The sequence below is a fragment of the Salvelinus alpinus genome, chromosome 5 (genome assembly GCF_045679555.1).
Source record: "Salvelinus alpinus chromosome 5, SLU_Salpinus.1, whole genome shotgun sequence".
Lineage (NCBI taxonomy): Eukaryota > Metazoa > Chordata > Actinopteri > Salmoniformes > Salmonidae > Salvelinus > Salvelinus alpinus.
In genome coordinates, this window is record NC_092090.1 from 48,713,909 (window position 1) to 48,732,156 (window position 18,248).

Sequence of the window (18,248 nt, forward strand, 5' to 3'; positions counted from 1 at the left end):
CAAGAGGACCACAATGGAAATAAGTCCCAGACTTTATTGTGTGTTATCCTCAATGATTTTACCTCATGTGCACGTATGGCTTTTTCAAGTTACATATGTGCTTGTTTTTTTTTTTAAATGGTCGAATGAATAAACTAAACTGAAACTAAACTTCGTGTTCGTGTGTGTGTGTGTGTCTGCGTGTGTATTGGTATGTGGCCAGAGGATATACAGAAAGCCCTGTAATAAAACTAGTGAGGACCTCTAGAGATTGAAGATACACTGAGAACCAGTGATGTGTTCATTAGTGGACCCCAAGGACTACTAACGATGTGGCATGTATGATGCGTGTGGGTTGAGAGATAAGACGGATGAAAGCCTTCCTCCTGAGTTACAGAATAACTGAGATGTGGCGTCGATTGGATCTGTTCTTATAAAGAAGTCTTCTACCGTGTGATAGACAACGACTAAGGTCATACGTTGAAGACGTTCCAAGGCGAGTCAATAACACCTTCACAGACCCTCAACACCATACATCACTGAATCAAACAAGCTGCTCCTCGGTCGACACAGTGTGAATGACCAGATAATCCCGCAGGCTATCGTACGGCAGAGGATTACACACTCACACCCTCTCTCTCGCGCAAAGATGTCCAAGGAAGGCCAAACTGACAGACATTCATCTCGCTGCATCCTCCGAAAGTTACTCAGGGGCGCACGCACGCACACACACACACACACACACACACACACACACACACACACACACACACACACACACACACACACACACACACACACACACACACACACACACACACACACACACACACACACCACACACACACACACACACACACACACACACACCACACACACACACACACACACACACACACACAATAATCGCACCATCCGGCCTCTCCTGACCAATCAATGGCCTGGCTCTGCGTGGGCTGAGCATTCTTAATGAATCGTAAGGTTTGATTGGGGAGCCGCTCGTTCGCAGCTCTTCCAAATCCCGCGTTAATTGAAATGCAATACGGAGCCCAGGGCCATGGAGAGGGACGTCAATTGGAACATCCTCTCAGAAATCAAACCGCCATCTGTTGCTGTGATAACGAGGGCTGTGTCCGGAAACGTTACGAACTGTCAAATCCTTGCTTCCTCAGATCTTGTTTCCTCAATTTTGTCTCAAAGCACACTGGAGGAGAGGATCCAAGGACCCTCCCCTGGATCTCCTTCTCCAATGAGCTTTGAGAGGACAGTCTATTGTAGGAATAGAGAGAGAAAGAGAGAGGGGATGGGATGTTTGACTGTTTTTAGTTTTGAATGAGCCTGAATGAGTCTGGAGCTGAGGACTGCAACCAGAGTTGTGCTGCGTTGGCGTAATGCGAGTTGGCTGGAGGATGTTCTGCGTACACATTGGGAATACCGGGTATTTGCTGCAGTCACGCAACACTCATTCAGATCGAAGACCGCCATGTTATGATTGTCACTACATAGTGTCATGTTAAACAGTCCCTTATAGGAGAGGAGAGATTTGATTTGAGGATTGGATTGAATTGAGTCCCTCGTTGAAAGCTTTCGATTGTTTATTAGTAACAACTCGTATGTTTCCATCTAGCTTCCAATCGAAGCGTATCTATGCAAACACTGCATGTAAAATAAAAACGACTCATAGAGTTAGTCTTCACTCTGTAACTCCCAGGTCTCCTCGTGGTATGTAAATGATAACTAGCCAGGGCTGGGGAGAGAGCATATGAAGGCCATTCATTCTCATATGAGAGTTCTGGAGGTGACGGGCTGAGCAATAGCTAGCTGAGCGTCTCCCCTGTTCCCAGCTGCAATGATGATGACTACATTACACAGAATACATTATAGCATAATCATACACAGAGAGAGAGAGAGAGAGAGAGAGAGAGAGAGAGAGAGAGAGAGAGAGAGAGAGAGAGAGAGAGAGAGAGAGAGAGAGAGAGAGAGAGAGAGAGAGAGAGAGAGAGAGAGAGAGAGAGAGAGAGAGAGAGAGAGAGAGAGAGAGAGAGAGAGAGAGAGAGAGAGAGAGAGAGAGAGAGAGTATGTATGCACGCACGCACAAACACGATATAGACTCACTAAGCTGTAAATGCATATAAACAGTCACATGCATACGCACACACACACACACACACACACACACACACACACACACACACACACACACACACACACACACACACACACACACACACACACACACACACACACAGTGTGTAAAAAAGGTACTCAGTAGTATTAACACAATTAACCAAGTATGGACACCATTAACTAAGTCAGCCACTCGTTGAGAGCAGAAATGAAATTATTCTAGTCAAGCAAGAGACTTTAAGACCAAGATCAAGAAAACCTCTACAGTGGCTTCTCCTATTAAACCCAGCAAAAGAACAAACGTCCTCTCACTGTCAACAGCGTTTGTTTTCAGCAAACTTAACATGTGTAAATATTTGTATGAACATAACAGGATTCCACAACTGACACATGAACTGAACAAGTTCCACAGACATGTGACTAACAGAAATTGAATAATGTGTCCCTGAACAAAGGTGGGGTTAAAATCAAAAGTAACAGTCAGTATCTGGTGTGGCCACCAGCTGCATTAAGTACTGCAGTGCATCTCCTCCTCATGGACTTGACCAGATTTGCCAGTTCTTGCTGTGAGATGTTACCCCACTCTTCCACCAAGGCACCTGCAAGTTCCCGGACATTTCTGGGGGGAATGGCCCTAGCCCTCACCCTCCGATCCAACAGGTCCCAGACGTGCTCAATGGGATTGAGATCCGGGCTCTTCGCTGGCCATGGCAGAACACTGACATTCCTGTCTTGCAGGAAATCACGCACAGAACGAGCAGTATGGCTGGTGGCATTGTCATGCTTGAGGGTCATGTCAGGATGAGCCTGCAGGAAGGGTACCACATGAGGGAGGAGGATGTCTTCCCTGTAACGCACAGCATTGAGATTGCCTGCAATGACAACAAGCTCAGTCCGATGATACACACCGCCCCAGACCATGACGGACCCTCCACCTCCAAATCGATCCGGCTCCAGAGTACAGGCCTCGGTGTAACGATCATTACTTCGACGATATACGCAAATCCGACCATCACCCATGTTGAGACAAAACCGCGACTCGTCAGTGAAGAGCACTTTTTGCCAGTCCTGTCTGGTCCAGTGACGGTGGATTTGTGCCCATAGGCGACGTTGTTGCCGGTGATGTCTGGTGAGGACCTGCCTTACAACAGGCCTACAAGCCCTCAGTCCAGCCTCTCTCAGCCTATTGCGGACAGTCTGAGCACTGATGGAGGAATTGTGCATTCCTGGTGTAACTCGGGCAGTTGTTGTTGCCATCCTGTACCTGTACCTGTGATGTTCGAATGTACCGATCCTGTGCAGGTGTTGTTACACGTGGTCTGCCACTGCGAGGACGATCAGCTGTCTGTCCTGTCTCCCTGTAGCGCTGTCTTAGGTGTCTCACAGTACGGACATTGCAATTTATTGCCTTGGCCACATCCTCAGTCCTCAAACCTCCTTGCAGCATGCCTAAGGGGCGTTCACGCAGATAAGCAGGGACCCTGGGCATTTATCTTTTGGTGTTTTTAAGAGTCAGTAGAAAGGCCTCTTTAGTGTCCTAAGTTTTCATATCTGTGTCCTTAATTGCCTACTGTCTGTAAGCTGTTAGTGTCTTAACGCCCGTTCCACAGGTGCATGTTCATTAATTGTTCATAGAACAAGCATGGGAAACAGTGTTTAAACCCTTTACAATGAAGATCTGTGAAGTTATTTGGATTTTTACGAATTATCTTTGAAAGACAGGGTCCTTATTTTTTTTCTGAGGTTATATTTTACACATACATCCCCCCTCTCCGTCTCACACAACCAATTTCCTGCCATCATGACATATTTTCTACACTTATCTGGTCTCACCAGGTGGTCCTCTAACAGCCGCTAGCCCCCCTCTCCTCATCCCTGCCACCATCCCTCCATTCGCCACACCCCATCCATCCCTACCACCTTGACTGTCTCCCTCTCCCCCCCTCCCATCTCCACCATCTCCCTGGCTTACAAATTCTAAATGTTCCCTTAGGACTAAAGTCTGGATGCCCTACCCCTTGCTGGGCCCAGGGACGACACACACACAGGCGCACGCACACACACACACAAACACGCACACCCACACTCACAGACATAAAATGCAATTGACACTGTACAGTGTGCCTCTGCCCACACACATGTGTTGTACATCAATGGACATCAATGGACATCCACACCTCTGTGTATGTTCTAACCCCACAGCTTGTGTCACTTCAGGAGAAGTGAAGACTCCACAACAAGATCTCACGGTCTCACTTCAGTATTCAACATTTGTCCAGGCGGGTGTGGATAAACATCTGTGGGTGAAGTTAAAGTAGGTAAGGGTTAAGGCTGTATCACATCCGGCCGTGATTGGGAGTCCCATAGACGGCGCACAATTGGCCCAGCGTTGTCCGGGTTTGGCTGGGGTAGGCCGTCATTGTAAATAAGAATTTACTTACTTGCCTAGTTAAATAAAGGTTAAATAAAAACAATTTAAATACGGTTTGGGATAGGGTTCAAACATAAAAAACTTGACAGTTAAGTTTAGGCATTAATTCGGAGTGGTTGAGGTAAGGGTTAAGGTTTGGGAAAGGGTTCAAACTGAAGAAAAAAAATTACGAAAATCAAGTGCCCAGAACTGGGATTGAACCCACAATCCTCAGAGTTGTAGCTCACGTTTTAAGCCCTTCCTCTATCCCCATCTACAACACCCTAACGCGAGTCTACTCGATGGTAACAAGCACTCGCGTTGTGCCTAGTGGATGATATTGACATTGCATGCATGCACAAGGCATCTCCCGACGTCCTGGGGACCTGGAAAAACGTCTAATACTGCAGTGGATCTGGTGTGACCTGGCTGCATTATAGTATAGCTATATCCATAGAGCAGAGTAGGACGTTGTAATATGGAGTGAGATTAGATGATTGTAAATATATAGAACATGCGACTACAGTTATGTTGTATAATTTGCAATGACTCTCACTCGATATTCTTAGTCTAAATGCCAGGGATGACATCATTATCTCAGAAGGGTGCTGGTGATGATGTTAGGTGGTGTACTCTGGCTCTGCACCTTCTCGTCTCCTCCGGTCTCTAAATGTCAAGTCGCCGGTCTGTGTGTGCTCAGACTGTCTTCAGCTGTTACAAACGCACCATCAGTCTAGGACCACACACACACACACACACGCACACACGCACACGCAAATGCAGAAGCACATGCAAATGCCATGCTAATACTGCTACAGAAGCCAGAGAGAGATGGAGAGAGATGAGTGAGACAAACACAGAGGAAGGAGGGATGGAGAACAGTGTTAATCCCAACATGAGAGAGAGTAGACGAGAAATACGTTTTGTCGTTCATTTTCGGTGAAGGGAGAGAAGGGAAATAAGCTAGAGGACAAGGGAGTACGGAATGAGGGGTAGAAAGACATGCGCACGTGTACGCGTGCACACACACACACACACACACACACACACACACACACACACACACACACACACACACACACACACACACACACACACACACACACACACACACACACACACACACACACACACACACACACACACACACACACACACACACAAACTGAAAAGATGAAAAAACAGATGTAGTGTACCTGCGGCAACGGCCTTTTAAACAAAGAAACCCATCAGGATTTAGGAGTACACTTGCGTTGAAAATCAAACCTTTTGAAAATGCAAAAAAGTATGAATGAGTTTTGAGGCGAGACAACAGAGGAAGGGAATATGTTTTCAACATGTTGTTGCCTCGGAGTGCGTGTGTGGTGTGTTGTCTGGTGGATCTGCCTTGTGTAGGGGGAAAGACAGACGGCCAATAACTCATGCTGGAAAGACGTCATTTCCTCCCCTCCCCTTTTCAAAGCCAATCACTCCCTGTTCCTATGACAACAAGCCCCTCAGATGTTGAGACTGGGAGAGTAGAGAGAGAGAAATATAGAGAAAGAGAGAGAGAGCGAAAGAGAGGAAAGAAAGATTTGAACACATTTGAAACATAAAGCCTGATAGAACGAGGGGAAAATGTGTCATTCAACTCAAACTAACTTCAGACACACATACACACACAAACACACCCTAATCAGAGTTAACGACCCATTAACCAACTAAACCAAGGCCGTGGAAATGAAGAGTGAGAGGGTTAAAGTGTTGAGTAGGCCTGATGGGGGGAGTAATGGCCCTCTCTCTTCTCTCTCCCATTCTCTCCATCCCACTCGTTCTCTCATTAGGCTGAAAGAACAACATCAGCGGAATGGAGAGGCAGCAGCTCTGAAATGGCCCGTTTAGCTGACTGCACACACACACACACTGTACACGCTGTACACACACCGTACACACACACACACACACACCATATGAGAGGGCAAGAGTGTGTTTGCACTTTCACAAATTATTACATATTTTTTATTTACAGTATTACTGTATACACACACACATCTTACCAAACTCTACTTTCCACTGCCTTGGTGAGTGCACGGTGCACACACACGCATGTGCAGACTGACAAAACACACACACGTTTAACTGCCCTTACCGAAGGGTGACAATGGGAATGAGGGAAAGTAAAGCATGTGCTTTGTCAACAGAACATCTCCCCCACTACATCCTAGTGGGCCCACTGGAGTCATGATATTTAGTCCACAGACAAACACACACACACGCACGCACGCACGCACGCACGCACGCACGCACACACACACACACACACACACACACACACACACACCAGCCAGGGTGTTTTTTATTAAGAACATTTGTCACCCATGGCTGCCTGTAACCCTTTCTCTATGCCGTGGACAAAGCAGTGTGACAGTGCCAAGCACCACACTAACCTCCTGCACTGGTACACCATCTATCTCACTCTATTGAGGTGTTGGCACTGCTGAAGTGTGTGTGTCTGTGTGTGTGTGTGGGCCAGCGTGCGTGCTAAGTGTGTCATGATGATCTCATCCTGTGCGTGTTTGTGGTGTGTGTGCGTGTGTGTGCATGGTGTGAGCACATGCAGCATGCTGTACGTATGTGCTGCACCCCATTCAAATTGAATCTGCCCACGATCCAATTACATCCCGATGAGATGCTTCGGCGTGATTTCCTGAGATGGAGAATATGCTGCATCCCACGAAGGGTAATTATACTAGATCGGATTAAGGCCTGCTCCATTCTCCTGACTCCCATGGTATACTCCACCATAAGGGCTTGTTATTGCAGAGAAGCAGAGTCGAGTCTGGCTATTGATGAGGACTGGTCTAATGAGGAAATGCAGAAGAGTTGCTCAACATATTTTGCCGTTCATAGGCCCCAATACTCACACACTGACATAGAGATGCACACACAAACACACATACCCATGCACATACGCTGACACACAAAGACAAAAGAGCTACGAAAGGTTCGGAGGGCATCTCTATCACTCTGTTGAACATAACGGCACTATCCCTGGAACACCTCCCGTCAGACACCGCAGGACAACACTCTACTCTCTCTACTACAGTAACAGGAAGTCATAGCACCCACTTTTTCTCACAATAACAACAACAAAGGCTCTCCATTGTAACAGGTAGTGCCACGCCCCTGGTCTTACCTTCATGAGGACAGACTCGCTGAGTTTCTCCCTGTTGACGATCTTGATGGCCACTTTCTGACACGTGACACAGTGGATTCCCAGCTTCACCAGGCCTGAAACACACACATAGGCAAATAGTGTGTCAAACACACACACACACACACACACATATACACAGCAAACACCGTCAAACACATAATAAATGCGACACGGGAAGAGTGTGTTAGTTAAATCCCACATCTGAAACACACACACATGCACACGTGCGCAAACACACACACACACACACACACACACACACACACACACACACACACACACACACACACACACACACACACACACACACACACACACACACACACACACACACACACACACACACACACACACACACACACACACATAAAGCAAAGAGGGTCAAACACACAATAGCTGAATGAGTAGGGCTGCCTTGTTCAAATCAGTTGTATCAGGTGTTTTGTGCTGGGCTGAAACACTCAATGACTCGGGGAACAGAGTTACCTTTGCCTTGTGTATCGAACAAAGTAGCACTGAAGGGAACCAGAGTGAATGTCATTGAGTAGGGATTGTCAGGGAGTAGAAAAATCCTTAGAGTGCTGGGCCGGTAACCGAAAGGTTGCTGGATCGAATCCACGAGCTGACAATGTCAAAATCGGTCCTTCTGCCCCTGAGCAAGGCAGTTAACCCACTGTTCCCCGGGCGCCCAAGACGTAAATGTTGATCACGGCAGCCTCCCATCACCACTCTGATTCAGAGGGGTTGGGGTTAAACGCGGAAGACACATTTCAATTGAAGGCATTCAGTTATACAACTGACTAGGTATCCCCCTTTCCCCTTTCCTGGTCATCTCCCTCGGATAAAGAATACACACACGCATACAGATGAAAAGAGAGAGCATCGGTCAGGCCACGACAACACAACAACTCTATATAATAGAAAAACATCCTTCAAAGCTCCTCGTAAAAACCACTGTATCAAGCCACCCGAGGCCCACGTCTCCCATCTCGCCATTGTGCATCGCAAAGTAAATGTCAACTCCTATATAAACAGCAACGCGAAAGAATCAATGCCGAGAAAGCGATGGCTGTATTTTATGACACACACACACACACACACATAATGGCGACATCCATATTTTTCAAAGAGCTGACGCTGGCGATAGGGTGTCACTTTCTACTAAAAGGTCTGTGTCTAAAACATCACCGGATACTGCATACGCACCGTTTTTATTACCTGGCCTACATATTTCAGAGGAGATGTACATATCCTACATTTGACTGGTGATTTCCCCATGGGTTTCCCCAAAGGGGCGAGGAAACTGGGAAACCGGGGCCTTTAAGCACCAGTGGCTTTGAGCCAAGATGGCAGCCGCAGGGCTCTTTTATGTTAGGCAGTTAGAGCTGGAATGGCATCCTGGACGACATTCACAATGTGCCATTGATCTTGCTGTCAGCGGAGCTCGGGGACCGCTGCTCGATTGCCTGGCCAACATGGGTTAGAGACCCCAGCAACCACTTTACAACAGGTAATGAATATTTGATATTGATGTAATTGCCTCGAATAGATTGTGTGCGTGCGTGTGTGGACCAGAAGTCCCCACAAGAATAGGAAACAAACAAAAATTTGGCCAACTGGGGATATTTTGTTGGTCCCAACGAGGTCAAACACTATTTCTAGGAGGTGTAGGGTTAAGGTTAGAATTAGTGTTAGGGTTAAAATTATGTTAAGGGTTAGGGTTAGGAGCTTAGGTTAGTTTTAGTGTTAGGGTTAGGAGCTAAGGTTAGGTTTTCGGTTAGGGTTAAGGTTATGTTCTTTGGGTTAAGGTTAAGGTTAAGGTTAAGGTTAAGGTTAAGGTTAGGGTAATAGTACGGGCTAGGGTAAAAGTTAGTTTTAGGGTTGGGGTTAGGGAAAATAGGATTTTGAATTGGACTGAATTGTGTGTCTTCACAAGGTTAGCGATACAAGACTGTGTGCGTGTGTGCGTGCGCGCGTATGTGCGTGCCCGTGCGCGCGTGTGACGGCACCAAAAGGCAAACACATTAGGAGTGTGAGTCAGTGAAAGAACAGGAAAATATAGGGAATACGGTGAAAGAGATCGGAGAATGGAAGAGAGATGACGTGCGCTCAGTGAAGCTGTGGGCGTTAAAGAGAGAGAGAGAGAGAGTGAGAGAGAGAGAGAGAGAGAGACAGGCACATATTGTATTGTAACAAGCTAAATCCCATAAAAAATATATATAACAGTATATACTGGATCCAAATGAAAGTAGAATGCATAAAGTGTATAGATAGACAGTAAAAGAAAGAAGTGATCAACAGTCTCGTAATCCACTTCTGTTGTAACATTGTTGAGGTAAGGAGAAATGAACTTCTGTTGTTGGCAGGATAAGAAGATGAGAGAGGGGAAGATGAGAGGGGGATGAGCAAACATACTGTGCACAGTACAGAGAATGACTCAGTTTACAATTTACAATGAGCTGTATAGCAGTGAGAGTATGAGCCACTAAGTCAACTCCCCTGATTATAAGCAAAGACTAGACTAAGACTAGAACACACAACACACACACACACACACAACACGCACACACAACAGAAACATATACACACGCAAACACACACACACACACACACACACACACACACACACACACACACACACACACACACACACACACACACACACACACACACACACACACACACACACACACACACACACACACACACACACACACACACACACACACACCTGACCAACGCGACTGAATTAGCAGCACATCCCCATTGATTTCTCCTCCCTCTGACTCCCCTATCCCTCCTTCGCCTGTTAAGATCAATACAACCCAAAGCCCCTCGAGGACGATGTCATCAAAACTCTCAAGGCTAGATGTCCAACCAGCCAAAACCCTAAGGCTCTCTAGTCCGAGAGCTGGGGATAGAACCTGGCTTGAATTCAATAACTGATTAATCTTCTAGATATATCTCACTGCTTTAACTTCAGACAATACTAAATCTACTTACATGTGGAGTAGGATATACTGTATGTAAGCAGGTGGAAAATGAGGAGGCCCATCCATGCTAAACATCCACTGTGTCAATTAGGCTCCTGCTGACATGTTAAATAGTTCCTGTGGGACAGGGTGTTTGGCTGCTGGGGTGCTGTAAGCGTATTGTGTCCATGCAGACACACATCCACGCACGCACATGCACACCCGCACAAATGTTTACGCACACACATACAGTGGATTCGGAAAGTATTCAGACCTCTTGACTTTTTCCACATTTTGTTACGTTGCAGCCTTGTTCTAAAATGGATGAAATTGCTTTTTTCCTCGTCAATCTACACACAATACCCCATAATGACAAAGCAAAAACAGGTTTTTAGACATTTTTGCAAATGTATTACAAATAAAAAACTGAAATATTACATTTACATAAGTTTTCAGACCCTTTACTCAGTACGTTGTTGAAGCACATTTGGAAGTGATTACAGTCTCAAGTCTTCTTGTATATGATGCTACAAGCTTGGCACACCTGTATTTGGGGAGTTTCTCCCATTTTTCTCTGCAGATCCTCTCAAGCTCTGTCAGGTTGGATGGGGAGCGCCGCTGCACAGCTATTTTCAGGTCTCTCCAGAGATGTTCGAGCGAGTTCAAGTCTGGGCTCTGGCTGGGCCACTCAAGGACATTCGGAGACTTGTCCTGAAGCCACTCCTGAGTTGTCTTGGTGGGTTCCACTCTACCATATAGGCCTGATTGGCGGGTTCTTGGTCACCTCCCTGACCAATGCCCTTTTCCCCCGATTGCTTAAGTTTGGCCCGGCGGCCAGCTCTAGGAAGAGTCTTGGTGATTCCAAACTTCTTCCATTTAAGAATGATGGAGGCCACTGTGTTCTTGGGGACCTTCTGCAATGTGTTGATACCCTTCCCCAGATCTGTGCCTCGACACAATCCTGTCTCGGAGCTATATGGACGATTCCTTCGACCTCATGGCTTGGTTTTTGCTCTGACATGCACTGTGAACTGTGGGACCTTATATAGACAGGTGTGTGCCTTCCCAAATCATGTTCAATCAACTGAATTTACCACAGGTGGACTCCAATCAAGTTTTAGAAACATCTCAAGGATGATCAATGGCATTTCTAGTGTCATAGGAAGGGCTCTGAATAGTTGTGTAAACAAGGTATTTCTGCTTTGTATTTTTAACACATTTGCAAAAATGTGTCATTATGTGATATTTTGTGTAGATTGATGAGGGAAAAACATATATCTTATCCATTCTAGAATAAGGCTGTAACATAACAAAATGTAGAAAAAGTCAAGGGGTCTGAATACTTTACGAATGCACTGTATACACAGACTGTAGGCACGCAATCTTGCAATCCCACAGAAACACACACCAGTACACGCGTACACATGCACTACTGTATACTCACATACACTGTAGGCACTATACTTGTGAACACATACACACACACACAAACATGTCACTGCCTGGAGTGATGATGCTCAACTGATCAATGGTGAGAGGTCAGCTGTCAGGGAGGTCAAAGGGTGGGGTATGATCTGGTCATGACCTTTAACATTAACACATCTACATAACCAGCATGACACATCTCACAAATCTCATTACCAACTCAAACCAGGGGTTGGAACCTGTTCAGGGAGCAGAACAGAAAACCGGAAAATAACACAATTTATTGAGGAATAGAATCAGAACCAGGAACTAAAGTGATCTATACTCTTCCGGAAGAGAACCATTATTTTATAAGCATGGGAACCAGTTAGTAACGTTCCTTTACGTTCTGGGCATTTTTTTCAGTCCCACAAAAAACGCAACAAAGCCCTCACTCTGTCACTCAGAAACGTATTTCAGTGTCTGCCTGCCAGCTGAAAATCTTTGCCAGTGTGTGTGCGTGTAGGCTACCTGCCCCATGTAGGCTATGTCGTGTCTTTGGCTATGCCGGATTAAGTGATATGACATGCTATTCTATAAAATAATTTCTCTGCAATTAATACTAATACCTTCTGTTGGGAGAAGGATGGGCAACGAGGGAAAACCATTCAAAAAAACGATATGCCCTCCTAAAACTGGTTATAACTCCATTTCTGTTTGTGATATTAAGATTCTAACAATGGCAGTGTGTTATATAGACTTATTTAGGAATAGTCAAGGACCCAAGGTGGGCATGATTAAAAAAATGTCAGAGCAATACAAATAAAAAATGATGATCAGTCAAAATGACTGCTTTAGCGGTTCTAGTGTTAAAAAGGAATAGAAAGGAACGATATAAACAGGTTCGAACTGGTTCAGAACTTTATTTTGCAGGTCGGAACAGTGGAACGTAATGGAAAAAAATAACTCAATGATTGGAAAATAACTTTGGTTCCAACGCCTGACTCAAACGGACACTAAAACACATTCATACACGTATGGGTTCAATTGCATGTTTCATATCAAATCCCACAATTCACCGCCTGTTGACTAGACTCATTAAATAGCACCCGCAAAACATCAGTCTCAACGTCAACAGTGAAGAGGCGACTAAGGGATGCTGGCCTTCTAGGCAGAGTTGCAAAGAAAAAGGCATATCTAAAACTGGCCAATAAAAATTTAATATTAAGAACACAGACACTGGAAAGAGGAACTCTGCCTGAAATAGTAGTCATTTTGCTCAGTTATGCACCGGGGCCTCCCACTCCTCTTTCTATTCTGATTAGAGCCAGCTTGCGCTGTTCTGTGAAGAGAGTAGTACACAGAGTTGTACGAGATCTTCAGTTTCTTGGCAATTTCTCGCATGGAATAGCCTTCATTTCTCAGAACAAGAATAGACTGATGAATTTCAGAAGAAAGTTTATTTGTTTCTGGCCATTTTGAGCCTGTAATCAAACCCACAAATGCTGATGCTCCAGATAGTCTGAAGGCCAGTTGTATTGCTTCTTCAATCAGAATAACACTTGTCAGCTGTGCTAACATAATTGCAAAAGGGTTTTCTAATGATCAATTAGCCTTTTAAAATGATGAACTTGGATTAGCTAACACAACGTGCCATTGGAACACAGGAGTGATGGTTGCTGATAATGGGCCTCTGGACGCCTATGTAGATATTCCATAAAAAATCTGCCGTTTCCAGCTACAGTAGTCATTTACAACATTAACAATGTCTACACTGTACATTATTTCTAATCAATTTGAAGGTATTTTAATGGACCAAAAAAATTGCTTTTCTTACAAGAACATTTCTAAGTGGCCCCAAACTTTTGAACGGTAGTGCATTTGATCATATTACCTAACAACGTCAGACAACGAAGACATTATGATTTCTGACTGACTATAATAAGGCATCCATAGCGAGTTTAAAGTTCAAAGCGATCGTATGCAGTTACTGTGAGTCTACCGAGTATTAACTAGAGCTATCATAACTATAGAGGCATCAGTTCTAAGGACACAATGCCATGAGTCATCTCTTTACAGGCTCTGCTGTGTTTTACCAAAAGAGAATATTTTCAATCAAGTACTGTTGTTCGAAGCCTATGGCCTAGGGGTGCAGTTTGCCACCCACACACACTCACACACTCTGTAGTGCATACTCGGTAGTGGAGTCCACAGTCGAGTGGCTACTCTTCTGCACCACTTCAGGCTGCTATTTTTAAACAGCAGTCGACAGAGTGCAGAACACAGCAAACTGCAGCTGCACGGAAATGTCTTTCTGCCTCCACCAGAACTTGGGTTGATGATGAACATCAATGCAGTTTGGGGAGTTTTCTCAGTGAGGCAAGTTCAAACATGCATGCAAGCATGTGATCAACTATTTCAGATGTCAGGAGGATAGAACATCACAACAACTGAGTGTGTGTGTTCATGTGCATACATGAGTACGTGCGTGCGTGCGTGCGTGTGTGTGTGTGCGTGTGTGTGTGTCTGTGTGTGTGTCTGTGTGCGTGTGTGTGTTGTGATGGAGTTTCCTCCAGAAGGGAAGCATCTGTAGCTGTCACAGGCTGATTGATGACAGCTCTGAATATCTGAAATATGCATTAGTCCTGCCACAGATGGAATCTGTATATTGGCCTATTTACATCCCATTATACAGACAAGGTGTTACACAAACATAACCAAACACACACACACACAAGACTTCTCTTATCACCACCCAGTTCCAATGTAACCTACAGTGCCTTCAGAAAGTATTCACAAACTCTTGACATTTTCCACATTTTGTTGTGTTACAAAGTGGGATTCAAATGGATTTAATTGTTGTTTTTGGTCAACGATCTGCACAAAATACTCTGTAATGTCAAAGTGGAAGAAAGATTCTGACATCTGTCAACCCCCTGAGTCAATACATGTTGGAATCACCTTTGGCAGCGATTATAGTTGTCTTTCTTTCTGTGTCTCTAAGAGCGTTGCACACACACTTCATGTGTTGTGAAATCTGTTGTGAAGGTATTGTAATGTTTTTAAAATTGTATAACTGCCTTCATTTTGCTGGACAAACACACATGTTGCTGGACAAACACAAATACACCTGGACTGTACAATATTTGCACATATTATTTTTTAAATCCTTCAAGCTCAAGTTGGTTGTCGATCATTGCTAAGCAGCCATTTTCAAGTCTCGCCATAGATTTTCAAGCCGATTCAAGTCAAAACTGTAACTAGGTCACTCAGGAACATTCAATGTTGTTTTGGTAAGCAACTGAAGTGTATATTTGGCCTTGTGTTTAAGGTTATTGCAAATTTGTCTCCCAGCGCCTGTTAAAAAACAGACTGAACCAGGTTTCCTTTTGGATTTTGCCTGTGCTTAGCTCTATTCTGTTTATTTTTATCATAAAAAAAACCTCCCTAGTCCTTGTCGATGACAAGCACACCCATAACATGATGCAGCCACCACCATACTTGAAAATATGAAGAGTCGTACACAGTGATGTGTTGTGTTGGATTTGCTCCAAACATAACGCTTTTTATAATGCTTAAACTTAATTTATTTTGCCACATTTTTTTGCAGTTTTACTTTAGTGCCTTATTGCAAAGAGGATGCATGTTTTGGAATATGTTTTATTCTGTACAGACTCAATTAGCAAATCCCTGACCTCTCCGGCAACTGAGTTAGGAAGGACACCTGTATCTTTGTAGTGATTAGGTGTATTGATACACCATCCAAAGCGTAATTAATAACTTCACCATGCTCAAATGGATATTCAATGTGTTTTTTTTACCCATCTACCTATAGGTGCACTTCTTTGCGAGGCATTGGAAAACCTCCCTGATCTTTATGGTTGATTCTGTGTTTGAAATTCACTAGTCGACTGAGGAACCTTACAGATAATTGTATGTGTGGGGTACAGAGATGAGGTAGTCATTCGAACATCATTTTAAACACTATTATTTTACACAGAGTGAGTCCATGCAACTTATGACTTGTTAAGCACATTTGTGACCCCCCCACCTGGATTCGGTCTTATGTAGCAACATCAGATTTTCTGTTATTTACATTGGATAAAAGTAGAGACTCAGAGCTACAAAATGGTATATCATACACAGCATGTTTGAGGAATAATGGGAAAGTAATTCTACTTTGAAAGTTGATATACTTGCAGACTCACATTTGAGAAAAGGGCCTTTGAATGTTTTGGTACCTACTGGAGAGCTCTCCTTTTTCTATACCCATTCAGCATTATTCACACCCTCTTAAGCCAGCCCCAACCATCTCTTTAAAGATTCACATGAGGACTAAAAGTGGTAGTAGCCTACAATGTCATGTGAAAGAAATGCTATAACTCCCAGCCACATCCAGTGGTGGAAAAGGAATAAATTGTTTTACTTGAAAAAGGTATAAATAATTTCAAAGTCCTTATATTAAAACAGACGGCACAATTGTATTATAAAAAATATATGTTTTATTGACGGATAGCCAGGGGCACAATGTACTTAAGTATCAAAAGTAAAAATATAAACCATTTCAACTGCCTTATATTAAGCAAACCAGATGGCACAATTGTATTATTATGTATTGATGATAGCCAGGGGCACACTCAAACACTCAGACATAAGTAACAAACAAAGCATTTGTGTTTAGTGAGTCTGCCAGATCAGAAGCAGTATGGATGACCAGGGATGTTCTCTTGATAAGTGTTTGAATTTGACAGTTTTCCTGTCAAAAACTAACGGGTAATATCGGGTATCAAGGAAAATGTATGGAGTAAAAATAATATTATTTTCTTTACGAATGTAGTGAAGTAAAAGTTGTCAAAAATATAAATAGTACAGTAATGTACAGACAACACAAAAAAATGACTTAAGTAGTACTTTAACGTATTTATACTTAAGTACTTTACACCACTGCCCAAATATCTTCACATCATACATTAGCATACTTCATATACTGTTACACATAGCATACATAAGTTAAGGCCATGCAACCTGAGTTGAAATCTGAGTTGAAACCAGGTGCACATGTACAGTACATAAAAAGATGCATGCACCATATATTTAAGTGGTGGACACTAGACACGGTCACATTATATTGTTGTGGTATGTCACAAAATCATGTTACGACCACACATACCAATATTAATTTTATGTATCAATATTTTGACCCCTGTCACAGTGCTGTCCTTCACAAAACCAGCAATCTCAGACAAAGTATTCACTCTGGTCTTGTGAAGGATGGTTTTGTTCTCTTTTTAACAAAAATATATGCCTTATAGAAATAGGACATGTTAATCACAAAACATAGCGTGATTGCAGAAAAGCTGTTGATAATCTAGGGTGTCGAATGTGCTAACCACGAGGTTGAGACAAGATGGAAAATTCTCAGCTACACAACAAACACTTCCGGATATCTGGATCTTGTGTGCTGTGCGGCTGGGACCAGCTTAGGCACCACCGATAGGCTAGCAAGTTTAAACCACGCTAAGCCTCTACTGTGATAGGCCAACTCTGGAACTACCTCTGTCCCAGTATAAAAGAAAATGTCTGTACTATTCTAGTCAGTTCCCTGCTTTACCCTGTGTGGTGATACAGTGAACCTGTATATACGAAAATTGCATTTACCATTCTGAGCTTATGTTAAATAAAAATACTTAAAGTATATTCGGTGACTTTGAATCACATTTTATCCTGATACCAGATTCGATTGACGCAACCTTTTACAGTCTTTCTGAAGCGCTGCTCAATGAGGCCGAAGCATGAGTCAGGGGCAAACTTGGTGTGGCCTGTGATCAGGAAGTGAAGGTCCAGATTGTGGTGGAGCTTTTGCATGGCCCACCAGGCACAATACCAAAGCACAAACTAGTTCTTGTTTTGGCCACTGCAGTTATCACAACTCAGGTCCACACGTGTTTTCCCAAATCCGTAGTTCGTGAAGCAATGGTCAATGTAGTTGATGACTTGCCTGCTGCCTCTGCTTGCTTGGGCCAGCTCTCTTTTTGATGACTGTATGACTGGTGGATTAGAGTCAGCCGTGTTCTACTGATTATGTTAACGTTAGGTAGCTAGCTAAAAAATGAACTCTAATCCCAATCCACAGAGTAACGTTACTAGCAATACAAGCCGA

General features: G+C 43.9%; 1 protein-coding gene across 7 annotated transcripts in view; it reads right to left on the reverse strand.

Moving 5' to 3' along the window:
• The window catches only part of LOC139576287 (serine/threonine-protein kinase BRSK2-like), a 173,007-nt gene that overhangs the window by 90,461 nt on the left and 64,298 nt on the right, over positions 1–18,248 (reverse strand). For all 7 annotated transcript variants that reach the window (XM_071402215.1, XM_071402214.1, XM_071402211.1 and 4 more), the window contains exon 2: positions 7,692–7,786. In XM_071402215.1, coding sequence (XP_071258316.1) covers positions 7,692–7,786 — 95 coding nt within the window. The remainder of the gene's footprint in view (positions 1–7,691; positions 7,787–18,248) is intronic.